Source organism: Python bivittatus, unplaced genomic scaffold (genome assembly GCF_059951505.1).
Source record: "Python bivittatus isolate LINGU-HERP-01145 unplaced genomic scaffold, Pbiv_v1 ctg000070_np1212, whole genome shotgun sequence".
Classification (NCBI taxonomy): Eukaryota; Metazoa; Chordata; class Lepidosauria; order Squamata; family Pythonidae; genus Python; species Python bivittatus.
This window is the reverse complement of record NW_028277034.1, coordinates 21525871-21548045: the sequence shown is the minus strand read 5'-3', so window position 1 is coordinate 21548045 and position 22175 is coordinate 21525871. Positions and strand designations below refer to the sequence as shown.

The window sequence follows — 22175 nt, the reverse complement described above, 5'->3', positions numbered from 1 at the left end:
TCTAATGGTACCCACATCTTGGGATGTGGGTGCCATTAGAAGCACTACGCGATTCTTATTTATCTGTCATGATTTAGGAATGTTACTATTCCATTTTTGTTATGCTAGCAAATGTCACCAAATAAGGGAAGGGACAGTTAATCTATAAACAACCAATCTTATGTATTTTTCTCAGAAGTTAGTAGTATGAGTGCAATATGAAAAAAAAGTCTGATTGGGGATGTTTTCAGATTTCCTGTGTATTATAGTTATATCAAAGTGGTTTTCCATCCCCAGACTACTATCAGGCTGCTTCCAACTTGGTGGTCTTTAAATGTGTTGGATTACAATTCCATAATCCATAACCAATGTGACTATTTGATAACTGGGATTGATGGGAATAGCAGTGCGACACAACTGCAAGATACCAGGTTCAAAAAGACTCAGCTAGAATTGAAGTTAGAAATTCAAGACTGCACTGGATGGTGGTGGTATTAAATTAAATGTACAGCCAAGGTCCAGTTAAGGCTGCCTCATTCATTGGTTGGGCACAAGTTGTAGGCAAAGTCATGGGAACAAGGGGGAAAATAAATATTACAAGTATATGATTTTGCTGTGCTTAGTTGGAAAAAGGGTCTTATGAAGAAAGCCAAACCAAGATATTTTACTACCTGATGTAAAAAGCAAAGGTGTATAATTATTATGGTTGGTCGCACAGTCAGTCAGATGTTTAGACTGGATTTGGCATTTTTATCCACCTATTGAGTTCTTCCCAAGGACCTGGGAAAAGCAGATGTTGTTTAATGGTGTTAAAGGTATCATCACAGGATGTAAGCTGTTCCAAGTAGATTGCCTTGGATGCAATCCAAAAACATCTGGAGTACCTCTAGAAGATCATTGGCATTGACAAAATCACCACCTGTCAATTGCAAAAGGCAGCTTTTTATTTATTTATATTTATTTATTTATATTTCAAATTTGTCACAATTTGCAATTGACAGATGGTGATTTTGTCAGTGCCAATGGTCTTCAAGTGGTACTCCAGATGTTTTGAGATTGCAGCAAGGCACCTATAACTATTGGCACTATCTTTGCTTTCTTTTGAACAGTCATTCTATTTCTATTTGCAGGCCTTTGCATCTTGTTATTTTCTCCAGTTCTTTCTCTTCTATTCTACTGGTTCCAGGTATTGCAATGTCCACTATCCAGACTTCTTTGTCTTTCTTATCAACAATTGTTTAGTCTGGGGTGTTGTGTGGCAGATGCTTGTCTGTTTGAATCCTAAAGTCCCAGAGCACTTTAGCTTCTTGTGAAGCTAGAATTAGCCCCTCTGTCTCTTTCTTCAACCTTCCTGTTCTTAGCCATTGCCAAGTCTTATTGTTATCTGCTTTGCCAGCTAGGTTATTTGTGTACTGGCCATGTAATACTTTGTCATGTCTCTTTTCTATTTTTCATTTGGTCTTTCTTGTAGGCCAGTTTGGTCTCTTCAGCATTCAGTAAGCCTTCATGGTGTACTAGCTTCAGTACATCTTCTTCACTGTCCTTCAGATATTCTTCTGCCCTTTTTTCTTCTTCAGCTGTCTGGTGTACTTGCGATATTCCGCATGCACCTATGCTCCTTGGCAAGTAGAGTCTGTCAGCTGCATGGATGAAGGGCATGATTCATTGTCATTAGTTTTCTGGTCTTCCTATCCAGGGCTTTTAGTTCATCCTGAATCCAGCCCACTATTACAGCTGTATATCTAGTGCCTGGAATTGCCCAGGTGTTATTTATTTATTTAAGCAATTTATATGACCTCCCAACTCAGTCACAGTGACTCCGAGCAGCTTACAAGAATAAAAATCCCAAATACAAAACTCATTCCACCCTCCCATCCCCCTAGTGACAACAATACATTTACGCTAACCATTTGATCAGCTCCAGGTCGACCTTGAATCTCCTGGCTCACTGGCAAAACCATGCCTTCAGGGTCTTGCCTTGAAGATTGGGGCCAGACAAGAACATCAAGATGGGGGCCAGTCTTATCTCTGTGGAGATGATGTTCCACAGGGAGGGAGCCACCACAGAGAAGACTCTTCCTCTCTGTCCCACTAGATGGACTTCCTTAGTAAAGGGGACCTGTAACATACCCTCCCTCCCCAATCTGGTGGTTGGGCAGATGAAACTGGGAAAAGGTGGCTCTTCAGATAACCTGGCCCCAAGCCACGCAGGGCTTTAAAGGTGACAACCAGCACCTTGAATTGGACCCGGAAGGAAATTGGCAGCCATGTGTGCAAATTTAGGTTTGCACAAAACTATGCAGGCCTCTGCATTCTGAATCAACTGAAGCTTCTGGATACTTTTCAAGGGCAGACCCATGTAGAGCACAACACAGAATTGTAGTTCATGGATATTCTCATATACGTCATTAATTGTTTTTTCACATCACATCACATCACATCAGCCCATCTGGCAGGAAAAGTATGCTACATATTCGATCGGCCAGGGACTTGCATTTGGTGGATCCCAGGAGGCGGGCCTTCTCTGCCGTGGCTCCCTCCTTGTGGAACATTCTCCCCCCTGAAGTGAGGGTCTCCCCTTCCCTGCTGTCATTTAGGAAGTCCCTCAAGACCTGGTTGTGTCATCAGGCCTGGGGGTCTTTGGGAACCGGAGATATTCTTAGATGGCTCCACTGTAATTGGTATTCTGCTCTCTCCGTGGGGTTTGTATATGTTAAAATTTATTTTTTAAAATGTGTGATAATGTTTTGATTCTAATAATAACTTTTTATCTTTTTATAATACCTGTTTTTATTCACTTGCTATTTTATTTTAATTGTTGTACGCTGCCCAGAGTCACTTTGTGTGAGATGGGCGGCAATACAAATGTGATTTATAAATAAATCAATCTTTTTTTTTTAAATCAACAGTGTTTTATATATATAAAATATACATAACTGTATATTTTAACTGTAAATAAATAAAACAAAAATAAATAAAACAAAATATGTTACATATAAATAAAAAAACATGCTACAGCAACTTTAACTTTTAGGTTAAAGTTATTAAACACTGTCTGAATTTTTAAAATTTTCAAGAACCATTTGCCAAGTAATGTGATAAATAAAAGTGGGCAGAGAAATACAAAAAATGATTAAAGCTTTAAAATCACATGTGGCAGGAGTTCACAGAGAGGCAAAATGAATGTATCCTGGATACTACTTTATCGCAGAATATCTCGTGACGCATACCAGGAATAATATGACAGGAATGAAATTATTTAATGGAAAGTATATCTAGTTAAACTCTTGTTCTGTTCATGTATGTCAGTTCATGTAAGACATGGGTTTTTAAACTATTTTTTGTTGAATGTATCATAATGATCTGGTTCTCACTGGGTGAATTTTCTCATCAGGCCAGCCAAAAACAACTCCCATGGATGAGGGTTACAAGGGAAACAATCAGCCTGGTTATCATGGAGCTCTTAGCCGAAGCCAAGTTATTTTAGGACCCTGCGGCAACCGTTGCAGCTCTCCCTTACACGCTGCATTGCTATTAGCGCGCACTGGCCGGGTCGTGTCCGTCGCTCGCTCCTCCTGTTGGAGTCTCCGCGCCTGGTTTCCGAAGGGGTTGCAGGCACAGGAAAGGGGTGAGAGAGGAAGCCTGTTTCCTCCCTGCACGAAACAGCAGCTTTCCTAAGATCCTTACGGAGGGCGCTCGCGGCGGCTCTATTACTGGCAGGGATATCTGCCCGGTCCGGCTGGGGCCGTCGGCTGGGTCGTGCATGCGCCTGCGCGGCCGCGCCACAGCCTTGGCCGAAAGAGGGGCTTGGATAGCTTTGGCTTGAGGCGCAAAAACAACAAACGGCTGGTTCGGCTCGCGTGCTACCGTTGTTATCTTAGCGTGGTGCAGCAGTCAGCTGAGATTCCGGCTAAAATTCGGGTCGCTTCTAGGGGGCGGGGCCATGGAAAGACCGCGGCGTCCCCACCTCCTTTCTCGGTAGCTCCAAGCAGAGAACGGAATGACTTCACGGGGACGCCGCTAGCTGCATCTTCTCTGCTTCGTGCATGCGCTTAAAGCTGGATGGAAGCTGCCCGGGGGCTTGCTGGAGCCTCAGCGGCTAATAGCGGGAGTCCCCAAGCGGATGCTGCTCGCGTTAAGTTCTTGCGGCTGCCTGCAGGCTGCGAGATGCTGAGCTGCGGCGGCGGCTCCCAGAAAGTGCTCGGGGGCCCCGTTTCGGTGCTTGCGCGGGCGTGACTTAAGAGAACGACCTGCCGTCTCCTGATGGACACGGAGTCCCGGGCACAGCTTGGGGCTGCTGCTATTGCATCTCGGGGGAAGGGTCGCGTAGACGCTGAGCCGCAGAGGGACCGACCTCTCCTGCCCTCGTTTTGCCGGAATGCTGCGCAGGCTGTCCACTCCAGGTCGTCTCGGTGGGCAGGGGGCTTGAGCAGAAGAGGCGGCTTTTAGGCTTTTGTTTTTCATCCTTCGTTTCATTTGGGGAGCCGGGGGTGTGTGGTGGAGGCGACAAAAGCCCTTAAATGGCCAGCCCGCGCAGGAGCATTGAGCTGGAGCATTTCGAGGAGCGAGACAAAAGGCAGCAGCGCTCGAGCTCCCGCCGGGGAGGGGGCAGCTCCACTTGCAGCAGCAGCTCCGGGCCCAAAGGCAACGGGCTCATCCCCAGCCCCGCGCACAGCGCCCACTGCAGCTTCTACCGCACGCGCACCCTCCAGGCCCTCAGCTCGGAGAAGAAAGCCAAAAAGGCGCGCTTCTACCGCAACGGGGATAAGTACTTCAAGGGCTCGGTGTATCCGATTTCCAGCGACCGCTTCCGCTCCTTCGATGCCCTCCTCGTCGAGCTCACGAGGTCTCTGTCCGACAACGTCAACCTGCCCCAGGGCGTCCGGGCCATCTATACTATCGATGGCAGCCGAAAGGTCTCCAGCCTCGACGAGCTGGTGGACGGTAAGGAAAGCGAACACCTCAGTGGACTTTATTACAGTCCTCGGACCTACGCCCTGAGCGCGGGGAGCGGGGAGCTGCTCTGGGGTGGGTGTGTAGGAGGGTAGTCTAAGCAAGCCGCTGTCAAGGGCGTTTTCACAAGTGGGATTCAAACAGATCTTTCCATATTACCCACAATCCTTAGATGATGTCACCCTGTTTCAGCTGATTCGCATTCTGTTAATAAATCCGACTGTTTTAGCTGGAAGGATTCACATACCCCTGTGTTGGGGTAGAGACTGCCTTGATTTCCAGTGAAGAAAAGACGTGGTATTTCAAGATTGGGCAGTGAAATCTTTGGAGATTGAATTGTGGATAATAGCATACTACCGTGGCACTGTCGGATCCAAAATGTGGATTTGTGTTGGTTTAAAACATAATTTGGCATTCACAACTGCCTGTAGATAGCTTGAGGCAGGATAAAAAGTACCCTGAGTAATATTTAGCAAAAATAGTCACAATGTGATGATACAGATATTCAATTTGACAAAGGTTTAGCATTTCAAACACTTGGTTTTCAGTGCTGTGGCACCTGGCTTATATAATTAACATTTGCAGGTTGAAAATCAAATATTAAAACTCTGGAATTAGTTCCATAATGGATTACTTTGCCAATATATTTGTATTGGACCAGATACAGGAGCTCCAAACTGTCTGAGAATGCTTATTAGACATGGAAATGATAATATGCTACATAACATCTCATACATAAAACTAACAGATTATAGGTCTATTTTCATATCACTGTTTTGTGGTTGAAAAAAATAACTGTTACCAGATGCCCTCTTAAGTATCCAAATGTTTGGACCTTCCAGGAGTCTTCCATGGATAAGTATACTCAAAATATACATATTTTAAAAATCAGAACCTATTAGTTCAATGAAAGGAATCATGTTTATATAAGTCCTCCAAGATTACCTTGGAATGAAACAAATAACTTAGTTTCGTAGAACTTCCTGCTTACCTGTTACTTCAGATCAGTCAATGTCCATACTACTTTGTACACAGGTTATTATAAAGATTAGGTTGACCTATCTGTTTCTGAAATATCAGTTTGACATCTGCACAACCCTGTTACAATAAGCATGCATTCAAAGAATTTTTAGATGTTTTTCTTTTTTTACTGAGCATATATGTTTTTGTTGTTTGTGTGATATCAATCTATTCTAGAATGATATTGAATGATTTGCACCTTTATCTTAATGTACGGGGTTGCTTGGCTGATAACTGATGATATCATGTACACAATACCTCAATATTATGTCAGTGTTAAGTGCTATCACATTCAGGGAGATCACATGGACAAACTCCAACTAGAATTGTTTATTCAAATAAGCAGTGTTTTCTTGTCCATCTCCTGTTCACAAGGATATTGTGTAAGGCCACCTGACTCTGTGACCTACTTCAGTGATTCAAATGAATGGAGAACATTATCTTGTAATTCTATTACCCACTGGGAAAATGCTAAACATTAGAGTCTAAGGTAACTGAGTAGCTAGTTTGAATAATTATGGGTGAAATTGTATTGTATTTTATTTTATTTTATTTTATTTATTTGTCTAATTCTTATAGCTACCCATCTCACAAAGCCAGTGACTCTGGGCAGTGTACAACAGAGCTAAAACAATTAATAAATACCTAAAACCATTATCATTGTTAATTATTAAAAACATTAAAAACTATAAAAACAGAGCTAGTACAAAAAATAATAGATGGGGGGATGTTAATAATAACAGAGCCACCTCACTATTCACCCATCCCCTGAGGTCCTAGGCCTGCTGACATAACCAGGTCTTGAGGGACCTTCGGAAGCTCAGAAGTCATGAGGCCAACCTCACCTCAGGTTGTAAATTTATAGGAGAAAATCAAACTCAGTGATATTCCTAAGAAATAGAAAATCCTATGTGTATTCAATTCTTGTACTCCAGTTTCAATAGCAAAACAATAATCTCAGGCATCATTCTGCAAACATTTAATATCAATTTAGATTTATATAATTCTAGACTCTGAGAAAACAAATTTAAAAATCAAGATGAAATTAAAATTATATGAATATGAATTAAGGTATGTTTATGTAGGGAATTTATTCAAAACTGATCTGCATGAATTGTGTGATTTTTTTCTAAATGTTATTTTGTATTTGCATGTTGTTGTTTTTTTATACCTGTAAAATACCTGTATGAAAATATGTAATCCTCAGTACAGCTGCTTCATGTTTATTTAGGTGTGTTTAAATAATCTGGAGCATTAATCCAACTTCTTCAGGCTGCAGAATTGGACATTTCCCTGCTAGGAGTTGGGAGAATATAGCATTCCTTCTGCTGACATTATCACTTCCCATAAATACTGTGCTGTAGGCCATTGCACTAGAGTATCTAGATGTCATGTATTAAGTGGTATCCTAAGGACTAATACATTTATGTGGGCCAAAACTTTGTGGTTTCACAAAGATAAACTTAAATCATAACAATACAAAGCTGCCATCATTGCTATTTTACTTTACTATATTCAATGGTATAACAATCTTATAAATGTTCCTAATTATATTTACCAACTTTACCAAGTTTTAGAGGACAAGGGGTGCAGTTGATGGATTGATTGTGCTTACATATGTGAGCAGAGCTGAGATTTCCCTTTATTTCCTACATCTTTATGGGAAAAAGGTTTGCTGTGACAAGCCTATTTTAAAGCTTGCATTATAGTTGCCAAGTGCTTACTTTTTCATATGGAAGGAAATGATTCAACCAACTTTTGGCAATCATATCAATAAGATTGAAAACTATGGTCAAAAAGAGTCCTGAGGAGTACAAAAAGGGTTTTGGTCATCACAGATTGTCAACTCTTGTTTTAGAATGCTGCAGATGGAAATGTATCTGTTAAGAGAAAAACTGTTATGATTCCTCCTTGTATCATAAACTGTATTCCTGTATAGCTTCCTGAACAGAATGTTGGTATTTTCCAATTGTTCTTTGCACATGTTGATTAAACTTGATTCTAGAACTCTGCAAATCTGAGCACTGCCCCCAGATTTATTACTGAAGGTCTTCTAACTATCTGGAGTTCATTTTAGGGATAGTGAGTGTATACAGAGGTGTTCCATGATGGTGAATCATGTGGTTGTTAAGCAAATTCCAGCAAATAACATCCATTGGGGAAGCTGGATTCACTTAACGACCATGTGATTTGCTTAATTATCACATGATTTGCTTAAAGATCGCCCCACTTAACAACCAGTTTTTCAGTCCCTATTGTGGTTGTTAAGTGAGGACTACCTATATATTGTTTAAGCAGGCCTACTAATATATTATATGGAAAATTAAATATGTTTTTCTTTAAGGAGGATTATAACTATGAAAAGCAGTTTATCAATTTACAAAAGCTTGTAGAGAGGGTATAGTAGAGTAGGTTCAACCCTGTCATCTCTGAGTAAGGCCAGAGAACTACTGTCTGAAAACCTGAAAATTGTTATCCCTGCTTTTACTGGACTAGATGAACTAATGGACCAATTTCTGGAAATAGATTTCTAAGTTTTAAGGATTGTCTAACTGGCTTTTTGTAAAACTGTTTTCTCTTAATTATTGCTTAGCAGTTATATTTCAAAAGAGGGCAGCTATAAAATTAAACAATTCTAGATCACATTGTAGTAGCCTTGGAAATCAGTCAAGAAAGGTCAGGTGGAATCAATAATTGTTGATTTTAAAAGTTGCTGCTAAAAAAATAAAGTTTCAATTGACTAGCAGATTTATTATGGGGTAAAGTGTATCTGAAGCCTAAAACAAAATGAGTTACAAATGTATTCATGATTGTCAGGGAAGGGAGAATGGTCAACCAGGAGAATGGAGGGAAGGGGAAGACAGGGAGGAAGCTGTCTTGTTATGTGACAATTTAGAAAACTGGACATAGCCATGCACTGGTGAACTGAGATAGGTAGTGGATGTGTGTGTGTGTGTAGATGGATGGACGGACAGACAGACATCACACACATACCCTGCATATATGATGATAAAAGCCCTTTATAAGCCTACAGTGAAACCTTTTGCTTCATTGTCACTTGTTTCTTTCATAATGAAATCTTGCCTTTGCTGTACCTTCATTCAAAAATGGGTATTTTAAAGTTAGTGACAGACTCTCCTAGGTTTTTGAATATTGCCTTTTTTTTTGTTTGTTTGGATTTAGTCCATTTATTTCACACAGAGTTTAATAGACTATTGCCAGCAAATGATGGCACTAATCCCAGTGGGATAAGATAATCTCCTAGAGTTGCTAGAGTCAGGCGGCATATACTTATTATGGATTGTCACATGGTCAGACAGATGTTTAGACTGGATTTGGCATTTTTATCCACCTATCAAATCCTTCCCAAGGACCTGGGATAGACAGATGTTTTGCTTGATGGTGTTAAGGGTATCGTCGCAGGATATAAGCTGTTCCAAGTAAAGCTGCCTTTTGCAATTGACTGATGGTGATTTTGTCAAAGCTGATGGTGTTCAGGTGGTGCTCCAGATGTTTTGGGATTGCACCTAAGGTGCCTATAACTATTGGTACTATCTTTGCTTTCTTTTGCCATAGTTGTTCTCCTACTATTTGCAGGTCTTTATATTTTGTGATTTTCTCCAGTTCTTTCTCTTCTATTCTGCTGTCTCCAGGTATTGCAATGTCCACTATCCAGATTTTTTTGTCTTTCTTATCAACAATTGTTAAGTCTGGGGTATTGTGTGGCAGGTGCTTGTCTGTTTGAATCCTAAAGTCCCAGAATACTTTAGCTTCTTCATTCTCTGTTACTTTGTCTGTTTTGTGGTCCCACCAGTTCTTACTTGCAGGCAAATGGTATTCCTTGCAGATATTCCAATGCACCATTGTTGCTAGTTTGTCATAACGTTGTTTGTAGTCAGTCTGTGTGATCTTCTTGCAGCAGCTAACTAGGTAGTCCCCTGTTACTTCAGCTTCTTTGCAGAGGCGGCATTTACTGTCTCTTGCTGTCTTCTCAGTTCTGGTTTTATATGCATTTATTCTTAAGGCTTGGTCTTGAACAGCCAGAAGTAGCCCCTCTGTCTCTTTCTTCAACTTTCCTGCTGTTAGCCATTGCCAGAACTTGTTGTTATCTGCTTTGCCAGCTAGTTTTTTGTGTTCTGTCCATGTAATTCTTTGCCTTGCCATGTCTCTTTTCTATTTTTCATTTGGTCTTTCTTATAGGCCAATTTGGTATCTTTGGTATTCAGTAAGCTTTCATGGTATACTAACTTCAGTGCATCTTCTTCAATGTCCTTCAGATGTTCTTCCAATTCCCTTTTTTCTTCTTCAACTGTCTTGTGTACTTGTAACATTCCACACCCACCTATGCTCCTTGGTAAGTAGAGTCTGTCAACGTTGCTGTGTGGATGAAGGGCATGATTCATTGTCATTATTTTTCTAGTCTTCCTATCCAGGGCTTCTAGTTCTGTTTGAGTCCAGTCCACTATTCCAGCTGAATAATGACTGGAATTACCCAGGTGTTAATCTCCTTAATGATATTTCTGCCACTGAGTGTGGACTTTAAGATCTTCAATCTTCTGATGTATTCACTACTAACCTTCTTCTTGATGTCAGTGTGCTTGATGTCGTCAGCCTGAAGGATGGCCAGGTATTTGTAGTGATCTTCTTCATGATCTTCTTGATGTTATTTCACTGGGCATCTTGATTCCTTCAGTTTTCACTATTTTTCCCTGTTGATGGTAACGGTGGAACATTTATCCAGTCCAAACTCCATTGCAATATCTTGGCTGTATATTTGGATAATGTTGAGCAGCAATTTTATTTCAGATGGTTTTTTTCCATATAGCTTCAGATTGTCCATGTAAAGGAGGTTAGATAGCCTGGCAGATGTTTTTGATGTTTAATAGCCATGGCCTGACATGTTCAGTGTTGTTGACAGAGGAATCAATGCAATGACAAACAGTAGTGGTGAAAGTGAGTTTCTCTGAAAGATTCCTCTCTTGATGTTCATCTCTCCCATTGACCAGCCACTGTGTCTTCCATTGTAATATTGATCTTTGCACAAAGCTTCTGATGTTTCTACTGAACTCCTGTTATTTCTAGGCAGTTGGTTATCCATTCATGTGGGAGGGAGTCAAATGCCTTCTTGTAATCAATCCAAGCTACATTCAAGTTGGTCTTCCTTCTCTTACAGTTTTCCAAAATCATCTTGCCAGTTAGGAGCTGATATTTTGTCCTTCTACTGTTTGGGTGATTTCCTTTCTGCTCAGATGGAAAGAGCTTTTTTTTCAACTAGGTGCTGTTGGACTTTATCAGCTACAACACCAGTAGCAATTTGAAAGTTGTTGATAAGCAGGTAATTGGCCTGTAGTTGCCTGGGCCTGCGCCTTTTGCTGGAAGTTTCACTATCAGGTAGTCTCTATTGGATGTCCTCTATTTTTATAAGACTTACACAAACATTTGTCTTTCTTTGGATATCCCTGACCCCCTAACTAATGCTGAATGTGTTAGAAGCATATTCCAACTCTCTTCCTTTTCTAACTCCCCTTTCTGTTTTGCCTGTTCAGCCTGAGTTCTTGTGACTCCAGCTACTTCTGAGGACTTCTGTTCTCTGAAGTTTTCTATTAACTTCCAATAAGAAGGAAACTCAGTCCCTATAAGAAGATCAGAAAGAAGCCTTAGGACTTTTCCTACTAGAAGATTCACAGTAGTCCCTTCTATTAAAATCTGAGCTTGCACTAAGGGCACTCTATGTGTCTGTCCTATGGATTTGTAAGACTTTCTTCACTTTGCTGAATAGCATTGGGAACCAAATGGGAATGTACCAGTGTTTGCCTGCTCCCAGTATCTATTAGGCCAATCACTTGTCTCCCATTTACCTTTGCTAACACAGTCATCTCTTGTCCTACAGGATTTAAGGGCTGCTGTACTAGGTCCTTTTGGAATTTCATTGTAACGGTCCTTAGCTAAATGCCCTTGTTTACACAGGTACAGCATTTTATACTTCCAATAAGTAACTTATTGATACCTAATCAGGGAAGATTTCTTGTGCCATTTCTTTTGTCTACCTTTCATATCACCTATCAGCGTTGACTTTGCCAGTCCAGGTTTCCTTAGTCCTTTTCCAATTTCTATCCTTTTCTGACCTCTTCAGACTTTTGTGATGCTAAGTAATCCTCTGCAAGGGATGCAACTTTCAGAAACTAACAGGAGATAGCAAAATTGGAGAAAATGTTCTAAAACAATTTCATCCAATATTTTCTCCTTATCGTGTATTTCTGGTTTTAACCACTTTCTTCCTAAATCTTCTAATCTTGTTCATCATTCTCTCCTTCATGCGAGTCAGATATTGCCTAAATCTTTGTCAATAGGTATATTTTTTTACTTCATATCTATACAATACAGCCTCTTTACTTGATTATAGAGACTTCTTGTGCAAGGAGCCCTGTTTATGCTTTTAAAGCTTTTCCTGTTAAATATGGAACTAGCCAAATTACCCACTCTTCCTTAGGCCATTTTCAAGCAACTGCGTCACCTTCAAACTTTACAAAGAATGATTCTATATCTTGTCTTCTGTAAGTTGGAGGATCCTCAGATCTGTAGTCCTTCCTTTCCATTAGGCAAAGTTGAAGTGTGGGGGGGAGGGGAGGACTGGAGGAGTTTGAGCTTCCCTCAAAAGAGCAGTCATCTTCTGGAATTCCTTCCTCCTTTCCTCTCCCTTTCCATACAGTTCTTGTGTTCAGTTTCTCTCCACAATCTATCTTCCTCTAGTCTAGCTCTAGTTGGTGGATATGTGTCTAGAGAGAGCACCTTGGTCATCTCTTGTAGAGCTCTAGCCCTTCTAGGACCAAACTCCCTTTTCCTGGGTACAGGTTCTGGTTTCCTTTTCATTCAAGGCTCGTGTAGGGTTTGCTCAGGGGCTGTACCATCCCACCTCTGCCACCAAATGTGAGGGAGTTCTTTTGGGAAATGGTACAGACCACAACAAACATACTGTTTTATCTTCCCTGTGTTTCCAGGGAGGCTTTTATTATAGCAAATTTAACAAACTTACTTGCTACCTTACCATTTATTATTAAGCCTATGCTATATTATCCTATACTTATACTAACAGCTATGTCTATATCTTATTCCTAAACAGTCTATAACAGTTCTGTTGCTCGAACTTATACCAAAATCTTTAGTCACCATTTAGCCACCTTCAAGTTGGCTTCTGTTGCTGACAGCTGCTGTGCTAAACTGCTGCTGAAGCATGGGTTTGGCAGTTGCTCAGTCTGTGCCAGGGTGAGAAAAAGAAGATGCTTTACCAGCTGCTGGCTGGCATAGCTCTTCAGTGGTGCTGCAGGGGTGGAGAAGCTGCTGGGCTCTGCTCCTCCTTTCAGCTTGTCTGCTGCTGGTTTGCTGAAGTCCAAGTGTGCTCCTCCTTTGCCATCAGTTGCTTGTTGAGCTGACACTTCCTCTCTGCTCTCCCACACAACACAAATCTTCCTCCAAACATACCTACACACCCACCCTCTGGTGCTCTCAGCACTTTCCTTTTATAATTGGAAACAAGGCATGGTGCAAGGCTCTTCAGGCTGCCTTAAGGTCCCAGGGGACAAAACAAAGGGAAGGAATGCTCACACTGGCCACTGAAAGGCTTACCTTACATACGCACACTGTTCAGTCTGGATAAATTCTCTTATAAAAAGCTGCTGTGTGGGTACTTCATATTCCTGGAAGAAAAGTTACACTCAGTTTCTCTTTGTTTTTTGGGGGGAGTATATAAGAAACCTATGTAATTTGAAATCTCATGTGTTAATGTTGGTCAGATGAAGATCAAATGAAGGGTTGGATGGGCCCTGAGTAAGAAGTGAAAAATTTTATCAGCTTAATTGGAGGAAGTACATATAATTTTCCAAACAGCATGTAGTATTGCTCTTGTTGACTGAATATAATGCTGTGAGATGGTTAAATATTAGAAGAAAAAAGTTTAGTAAATTTACAGAATATTTTGGATGCTTCTGTTTATTAACATAGCATTTTAATTTGTAAACTAAAGGGACTTCTTAAGGACTCTTTTCTTACAAGTTGGGGAGGAGGCTGAACGTTGTATGGCACTTCTGCTACGTCTGTGACTCACACCAGAATGGGCAAAAAACCAGTTTGGGTTTCTTGCTCACCCAGTCTACATAATGCCAGCTCTCCCTGCAAGGTACCTTAATGTGAATTTTTGAATCACATATGACCTTCCTTCACACTGGCTGATAAGCGAGGACATCCCATCCTGGCATCTCAATGGTTGTTTCCAGTTGAGTAATAGACCAGGTCACTTACCTTCTCCTCCGGCTCCAAATTAGTGCTGTGTTGCCCTTCCCAATGGCTTACTTGCAGTGCTGTGATCCCTTTATGGGGTTTAGAAGAAGCGACACTATCAGTGACATTTACAGGGCAAGCCAGAGTGAATTTTGATAGTGTTTCATTTTTTGTGACCTTTTCCCAAGTAGCTGCCCTCCCAGGATAATGAAACACAATTTAAGAACTGTTGCCTTATATTGATGTATTTATCTAGGTATCTTACAGTAGCATCCTTACATTATGCACAGATTCTACCTATTCCAGTTCATCATTTAGATTCTTCTGGGATCTAAATGGGAAGAACTGACTGGAAAGAACTGTAATGCGTTCCTGTATTATTTTGATTGGCTGTCATTGCTAGGTAGTTTACTAATTAATTATGCCTCCTCTTTGACAAAAGTCCTAACTAATGCTAGCTTAATAATATAGGATTTATAGGTCTGTGCTGGTTATTGAAACCAAGTAAGAATGAAGTAAATGTCGTTTGTTTGTTTTAAAAAGGCGCTTATGCCATTCCAGTCATAGGCAAGTGTGAGTGGCTTATATTTCAGCTACATAATTAGTTTAAAACATATAAGACAAAACTGAACACCAGTACAGTGTTCCACAGGTGCCATGTATGCCCTATGGAAGAGCCAGCTCTTATGGTTATCTGGAATCCTAACAGGGTTGAGTCCAATCTGTTCTCTTGGGTATGTTGTTCTAGTGGAGGGGGCATAATGGAGAAACGCACCTCCATATTCTCTGCAGTCCATTTTTATAAGCAAAGTTTCTTCCAGATTCATTATTGTGAGGGCACGTGGATTTCTGAAATTGGTAGGACTGAAATGGAAAACATTAAAAGGATCATCATGAATATGAAATAATTTCTTGAATATTAAACATCAGTGCCTGCTAAATTCATAAAACTATAACATTCATGTTTTGTAAAAATATGAATGTAGTGTAAATTCTGGTTCATAGTACAGAGGACACTAGCCCAAGGTCAAAGACAGCAGGTTACTGAATATTAGTGCCTGGTATTGATAAAATGTGAGATCTCTTTCCTTAATGCTATGTTGTTTGTCAACTTCCTAAAGATATATATTTGCTATTCTAAGAAAAAGAATGCTGGGCTTGATAGGCACTAACTTAACTCAGCAGGCTTTCCTTCAATGTCATAATTTATTAATACTTTTCTTTACCTTTGGACTATTTCAAAAATTAAGTATTTGCAAATACTCCAATGACATATACAAATACATAGATAATTGGTTATCAAAAGCGTATCAAGTGAAAACAAAGAAATAACATCTTCCTTTCCTGTTCTCTTTCCTCCTCTCTAGGTGAAAGTTATGTATGCGCTTCCAATGAGCCATTTCGGAAAGTTGATTACACTAAGAATGTTAATCCAAATTGGTCTGTCAACATAAAATCTGGGTCATCTCGATCCCTCACATCCTTAACATCTGCAAAAAGTGAAATAAAGGAGAGCAAAGACTTCATTAAACCTAAATTGGTAACTGTTATACGGAGTGGAGTGAAGCCACGGAAAGCTGTGAGAATTTTGCTGAATAAAAAAACTGCTCATTCCTTTGACCAAGTGTTGACTGATATAACAGAAGCGATTAAGTTAGATTCAGGAGTCGTCAAGAGAATTTGCACATTGGATGGGAAACAGGTAAGAAAAATAAATACTGATAATGCAAAGTTAAAATTATTTGCAATCTTTAAATACTGAATTTACTATATATAAAAGTTAAACAAGATCAATGAAATCTTGTGGATTTTTTTTATTTTTGTCAAAGCTAAATCTTCATTCCATTCCATGCTAAAAGTTTGGGCAATTAACTATCCAAGCAAAAGAAAGTTTTACCTCTTTTTCTCTTATTTTTATAAAACTGATTTTTAAATTACAAGATTTTTTCTTTTTGATCTCTCGTTCTCTGATCACATGTTTCAAAGCTACTAAGGTCAGGAGATGAAGTTACAGAGTTGGTTTTCCTTTTTCCTCCCATTCCTCCCTCCTCCCCCTCCTCCTCCTTGTCCTTGTTTTCCTTAGTTTACAAGTAAGTAAGTTGTTCAAGCTGTGAGATCCCAGCTTGCTCACAAGCTAGAGTTAAAAAAGAAGAACCTGAAAGATTTTCTTTCTCCAGGAAGATGAGTGGTAGCAGTGAGAAAGAACTCCATAATCCATTAACAGAAGATATGCCCTGCACATAGCAGAAGGGAGGGGGCTTGTTTGGAGAATTGAGGCCTTCCCATCACTGAACAATGTTGCACTTTTCCTCTGGTCATTTTCTACAGTTCTATGTTCTATTCCAACTCTTGCTTCCTGGCCATCATACACATTCTTTAGTAGGCAGATGAGGTGGTTGATTCACCCATGTTCTTAAGGGCTATTCAGAATCCCAAATTTCAGACACCTTTCTGAAATTCCCTTGCCTCTTTCATTATCCATCAGAAGTTAGCCATGTGATATTGGATGCCTGCTCCTTATGAAAGTGCAAATTTATTTTATCTATTCAATTTCTTATTTCAGTTTCGAACCCACCCAACTGCACAGTGCCTCCAGGCAGCTAAAATAAAAAGAAAAAAGAAAAAGAAAACAAGATCCCTATCAAGACCCTATCAATAAAATATTGGTAGTTTGACGATTCTTTTTGGTATTGGAATATAAATGGATCTTTTCCAGCCCCTTGGCCTCTTCTGAGTTTTCTGTACCTGCTTACAAACTGAAGTAACACTTTATTTATTTATTCAATTTATATGGCTGCCCAATTCAAAATGGCTCTAAGTGGCTTAAAACAAATTTTAAAATCACAATAAAAACATCTATTTTTAAACAACGCAAATAATAAATACCAGTAACCAAGACAAATAACAAATGAGGACCAACATTCCCCTCCATAAAACATCTCTTCAAAAAAAAAAAAAAAAAATCAGACTTGCTCAGTGCCCTGGCCCAATGCCCACAGGAACATCCATATTGTCAGTCCCTTTGGAAAGACCAACAGAGTTGGGGCCATCTGGATTCTGGGGGTTAAGCTGTTCTATAAGGCATTGATGTAATAGAAAAAGCAACTTCCTGGGTCCCAGCAGTTGGCATTGCTTAATAGAAGGGACCAGGAGCAACGTAGGCATGAGGCAAGTGGAATTTATAGGAGATCAGCAGCCCCACAAATAACACAGCTGTATTCCATTAAGGGATTTCAAAGTAACAACCAGCAACTTGAATTGTACCCTGAAGCCTACGGGAGCCAGTACAGCTTGCAAAGTAGTGGTGTACCCTGGGAGTACCAAGGCACGCCCATAACTTCCCATGTTAATGCATGCATTTTGAACCAGTTGCGGCTTCTGAATTGTCTTTCAGGGCAGCCCTTGTAGAGTGTGTTGCAGTAGCCCAAAATGAGATGACTAAGGTGTGAATAAGCATAAGAAGAGCCTCCCCCTCCAGGAAGAGTTGCAGTTGTGTACAAGATAAATTTATACAAAATTTATCCTGGCCACAATTGCCACCTGCTTCACAGAACCCAAGAGTCTAGAAGGATCCCCTCAATTGCATAGCAATGCTGACTGGGGAAGTGTCACTCCGTCCAGAACTAAAAAAGGAAAGTACTTTTTTAAAACCCATATTCACTCGGTCTTACTAGGGTTAAGTTGCAGCCTGTTCCTCTCCATCCAGACCCCCACAGCTTACAGACACCAATAAAGAACCTTGACAACATCAGTTGGTCAATGTACAGATGAATATCATCAGTATACCAATGGTGGTTTCATACAGGTGTTAAATAACAGTGGGGAGAGAGTAGAGCCCTGCAGAATCATGCAAAGCAGGGGCCTCGGGCCTGATCTCTCACAGCACCACCACCAATAACTGGAACCAATCTCAGAGGAAGGAGAAGAACTACTGCAACATTGTGCTCACCACTCCTGCCTTCTAAGCCAGTCCAAAAGGATACCATGATCAATGGTATCAAAAACTGCTGAGATATCAAAATGGGCCAGGATGGATGCATCACCGCATATAATTCATTCTACATAGAATAATATGCTTCACAATTTACCAAACATGGCATCAAGATTACTGAAATCAGAATAATTTCCTTTTGATTGAAGTTACGTTTTTCTGATAATTGAAAACTGTATCGTGCTGGGTTGACACTTAAGTCTTTACTGGTTTGAAAAGTGACATCGTTCACAGAATAGTAGTAATTCATGATATTCATAAAATAATGTTTTCCTGTATTTTAGGGATTATATGATAGAGACACAGTAGAAGTCTCTCAAAGTCTTCCCTTATGCATGTGTATAAGGGAAAGTATGTGAATATGAATACTCAATGTAAATTGGGACTTTCAGATATAATTAATTTATGGTCTCCCACATTATGTTAGAAGTAGCTTACTAAGCCTATTTATAGATTTTTCCAGACAGCATGAAGGATGTTGACCAAATTTAGGAGATATTATATAGAATATTCTTGTATCAATAAAAGTCATCATTTCTAGAGAGCATGTACAGTTAATTAGTAATGTTAATGTTAATATACTTGCATTTCCAAATTACTTACTATTCATGCAGTTCTATGCAAAAGTTCAGGCACCTTGGTCAAATTGTATGTTTCAGGGAAACAAAAGCTAATACAACCTCAACATGGTACAAAGTTAAAAACATTTTTCTGCACATTTCTGCACAACTACTTATGTAGTAAGAACTTGTTTACAGGTTTAGAATAAGAAAGCAGTGAAAACGGCAGGTGCCCAAAGTTTAGACACCCTTTCAGTCAGCACTTTGTAACATTTCCTTTGGAAGAAATTGTAGCTTCTAAATATGTTCTGTGGCCAGTTAGTCTTTTCTCTTGCTTTTTAATTTTTTCCCCAGTTTTCCTTGCTGAACTTTTCTAGCTCAGAATGTTTATTAGGTTTCCTTGCATGCAATGCATGTTTGATATTCAAGTCGGGCAGTTCCAAAAGTTTATCTTTCTTACTTCAACATTAATTTTGTTCTGTACTGTTGTCTTGTGGGACATTAATTTCTGGCGTATTCATCCATCCATCCATCCATCCATCCATCCATCCATCCATCCATCCATTCATCCATCCATCCATCCATCCATCCATCCATCCATTCATTCATTCATTCATTCATTCATTCATTCATTCATTCATTCATTCATTCCATTCATTCGGAAGTTTATAGATTGAACCTTCAGGAAGTGACCATTCCCTGTTGTATGCTATCTCAGTCTTTAAAAAAACTTTTTATCTTTTTAGAAATTTCTTAAGGCAATTGGGCAGCTGTTTAATATTCTATATGAAATTCTGAGATGTAAGCAGGTTTTCATATGAATATTGCGCCAAATTACCATATGAATCTATAAGTTGAAAAAAAGAAAAATAGTTCTTTTTGCACAATTTCCATGATATAAACTGTAAGTCATATGAATTTTCAGACATAGAGATGCTCTAAGGGTATGAGAGAAAAAAGAAAATTTCCTTCTAGCTCAGAGTGAACCAGCCTATTTAAGAAATTCCCTCAAAATCCTTGACGTCCACCATAACATATTAAGTCATAGTTCACTTTTTGGTACGGCTTTGCAAATGATTTGGAAAAAGTGCTTCAATGAAAGTAAGCATGCAGCTTTTGAAGCTGCTTCAGAACCTTGGAAAAAGTTCAGCTACTTCAGTGATTCATACAGAATCCTGTGTATGATGAAAATCTTGTGGTGTTGCTCTTTAAAGTGGAACAGACATAAAATTCTAATCAGAAATGCAACTTTATCAAAGGTCAATATCATTACACTTAAAAAAATAAGAAATTAATGGGGAAGGCTTATGAGCCACACAATAGTTTAGCTGTTAATGCATCTTTGCATGGCCCAAAGTAATTTTTGCCTTAAAATTCAAAATGCTGCACAGTCTTATAGCTGTTCTGAACTGTAATTAGTGAAACATATTTTCTTAAAGATTGTTGTCAGCTATTGCAATAACTGCAGAAGGATCCGTGTCTAAAACTAACATACTGTTCTTAACTATATCCTAACATTCTGTTTCAGCAATTACTATGAACATTATTTACTTAATCATTGCTTAACTAGGTAGTATTATTGCTCAGCACATACATTTCCAATTATTAGTGGGTGTATGTACACTTAGACTTCCTTTCCTTTGTCTATTAAGCAGAGCATTTCCTCTTGCAAAATGTTAACCCATGTCCTGTTTTCTTAATGTTAATACTGTCCAAGGCCACAGAAAGCATTCTATCTTGTACAAAATAGAATTTCAATATATATGCTTGATTTATGTTTTACTGTAACTCACATCTGGGGTTGAGGATGGTTTTCTTTTCCATTGAGCTTCCTTCCCTTTCAAAGATAGAATGCTCTCCAGTATTTGTCTTTAAACAGTAGAACCTTGTTTTCATTTACTTGGAGAAGTGCCAGATTCAGGACTCTATTATGATTGCATCTTGGAAGCAATGTAGTAGCCTGGAATGGTTCCACTTACCAGAGCTCTAGAAGCAAGCTCTTATATTTACAAGAATAGTGCAGACAGCAGGATTACTTGAATTTAGCTTTGAAGAGAATTGAGTTATAAGCTTTCTTCTTAAGCAAAATTTGTACAATAAAATCTGTTCTGATGGGGAAGATTCCAGAACAGATGGAAACAGATCTATAATATTAAATGATAAATTAACATGGTGAATATATTAAAGGATGGCTGGGAGTCTATTTTTAGTGGGAAAATGTCCAGGAACATTTGTATTTTCTGCTTGTACAGACATTTTTTAAAATCCACACATGTAAATATAAATGTTAATTTGTTGATGTTGCTGTTAGCCATTTTAAGCACTTTTTAAAAATCCAATTAATGCTGATAGTATGATGAATCATTAAAAAAATACTATTGGCTGGACTACAAGTTAAAATCCATGAACATGAGAATTAATAGATTGCTTTCAGTATCAAACAATGCACAGAAGTTGCAAAACCAGGATTCTGCATCCTTTTTAAAGCTAAAAAATACACTTACCCAGTGAGTTGCATGCCAGGAATTATACTTCAAAAAGTAGGTGAGAACAAAAATGTGGGTGCAGTTCCTGTGTCCTTAACATTTTCTCCTTTTGGTCACATAAAAAAAATCTGCAGCAACATTTGGAGTGGGAACTTTATGGGCCACACCCAAGATTTACTAGAGAAAACTGCATCTTGCAAATACACACTTAAAACAAAGTTCTTTGGTATGCTGGTTCCAGTTGTTTCCAGTTGTTTCATTCTTTAAACCACATACAAAAAGATGCTGTTGGAAAAGAAAACTGGCATATACAGTATACTACAAATTGCTTTGCTCTGTATATTGTAGCAAAGTTTGCTGGTATATTTGAATTGAATTGATTAGCCAATAAAAATGTTATAATAAGAATCCTAAGGTTTGTATTTTTTCAGTGTAAGAAAGAATTATTGAGGAATTTAGGGATAATTCATATGTTTATAATTTGCAGTGGCAATTGACTAAAAATGCAGATACAACATTAATATTAACACTTTAAAGTGTTAAAATAAATTATCTGGTTCTTATACTTTGGAAGATACAATGTTAATAAAATTCAGATTTTGGTAACTATGTTTATACCTGAACATTTATTTAATTCCAGATGTCTGGTCAGAATATCAGAGGCCTTAATATACATGTATTTATTAAAATTTGTAATGCTTTTTTCAGATAGCTTCATACTTCATTTTTCCTGTGTTTTTCCTATGCTATTTTTAAGCCTACAGTAAATAGAATTGGCACAACACAAAAATAATCAGTATGAGATGATAGAACTGGAAGACAAAGAAGAATCTAAGATGGAAAACTCTTTTATGGCATAGGTTTTCTGGCTATTGCACAATGAGCATTACAAAGGATGGGTTGAATACTATC

General features: G+C 39.0%; 1 protein-coding gene across 4 annotated transcripts in view; it reads left to right on the top strand.

Annotated features, from left to right (window-relative positions):
• Positions 1-3064: 3064 nt before the first annotated feature.
• The window catches only part of DCLK2 (doublecortin like kinase 2), an 88637-nt gene continuing 69526 nt past the window's right edge, over positions 3065-22175 (top strand). The window contains exons 1-2 of one of the 4 annotated variants that reach the window (XR_003084393.2): positions 3065-4923; positions 15594-15928. Coding sequence is in view for 2 of the 4 variants with exons in the window: in XM_007425406.4 (XP_007425468.2) it covers positions 4500-4923; positions 15594-15928 (759 nt within the window). In the remaining 2 variants the exon portion in view is untranslated. The remainder of the gene's footprint in view (positions 4924-15593; positions 15929-22175) is intronic. The other 3 variants (XM_007425406.4, XR_003084394.2, XM_007425407.4) reach the window with 3 other exon arrangements.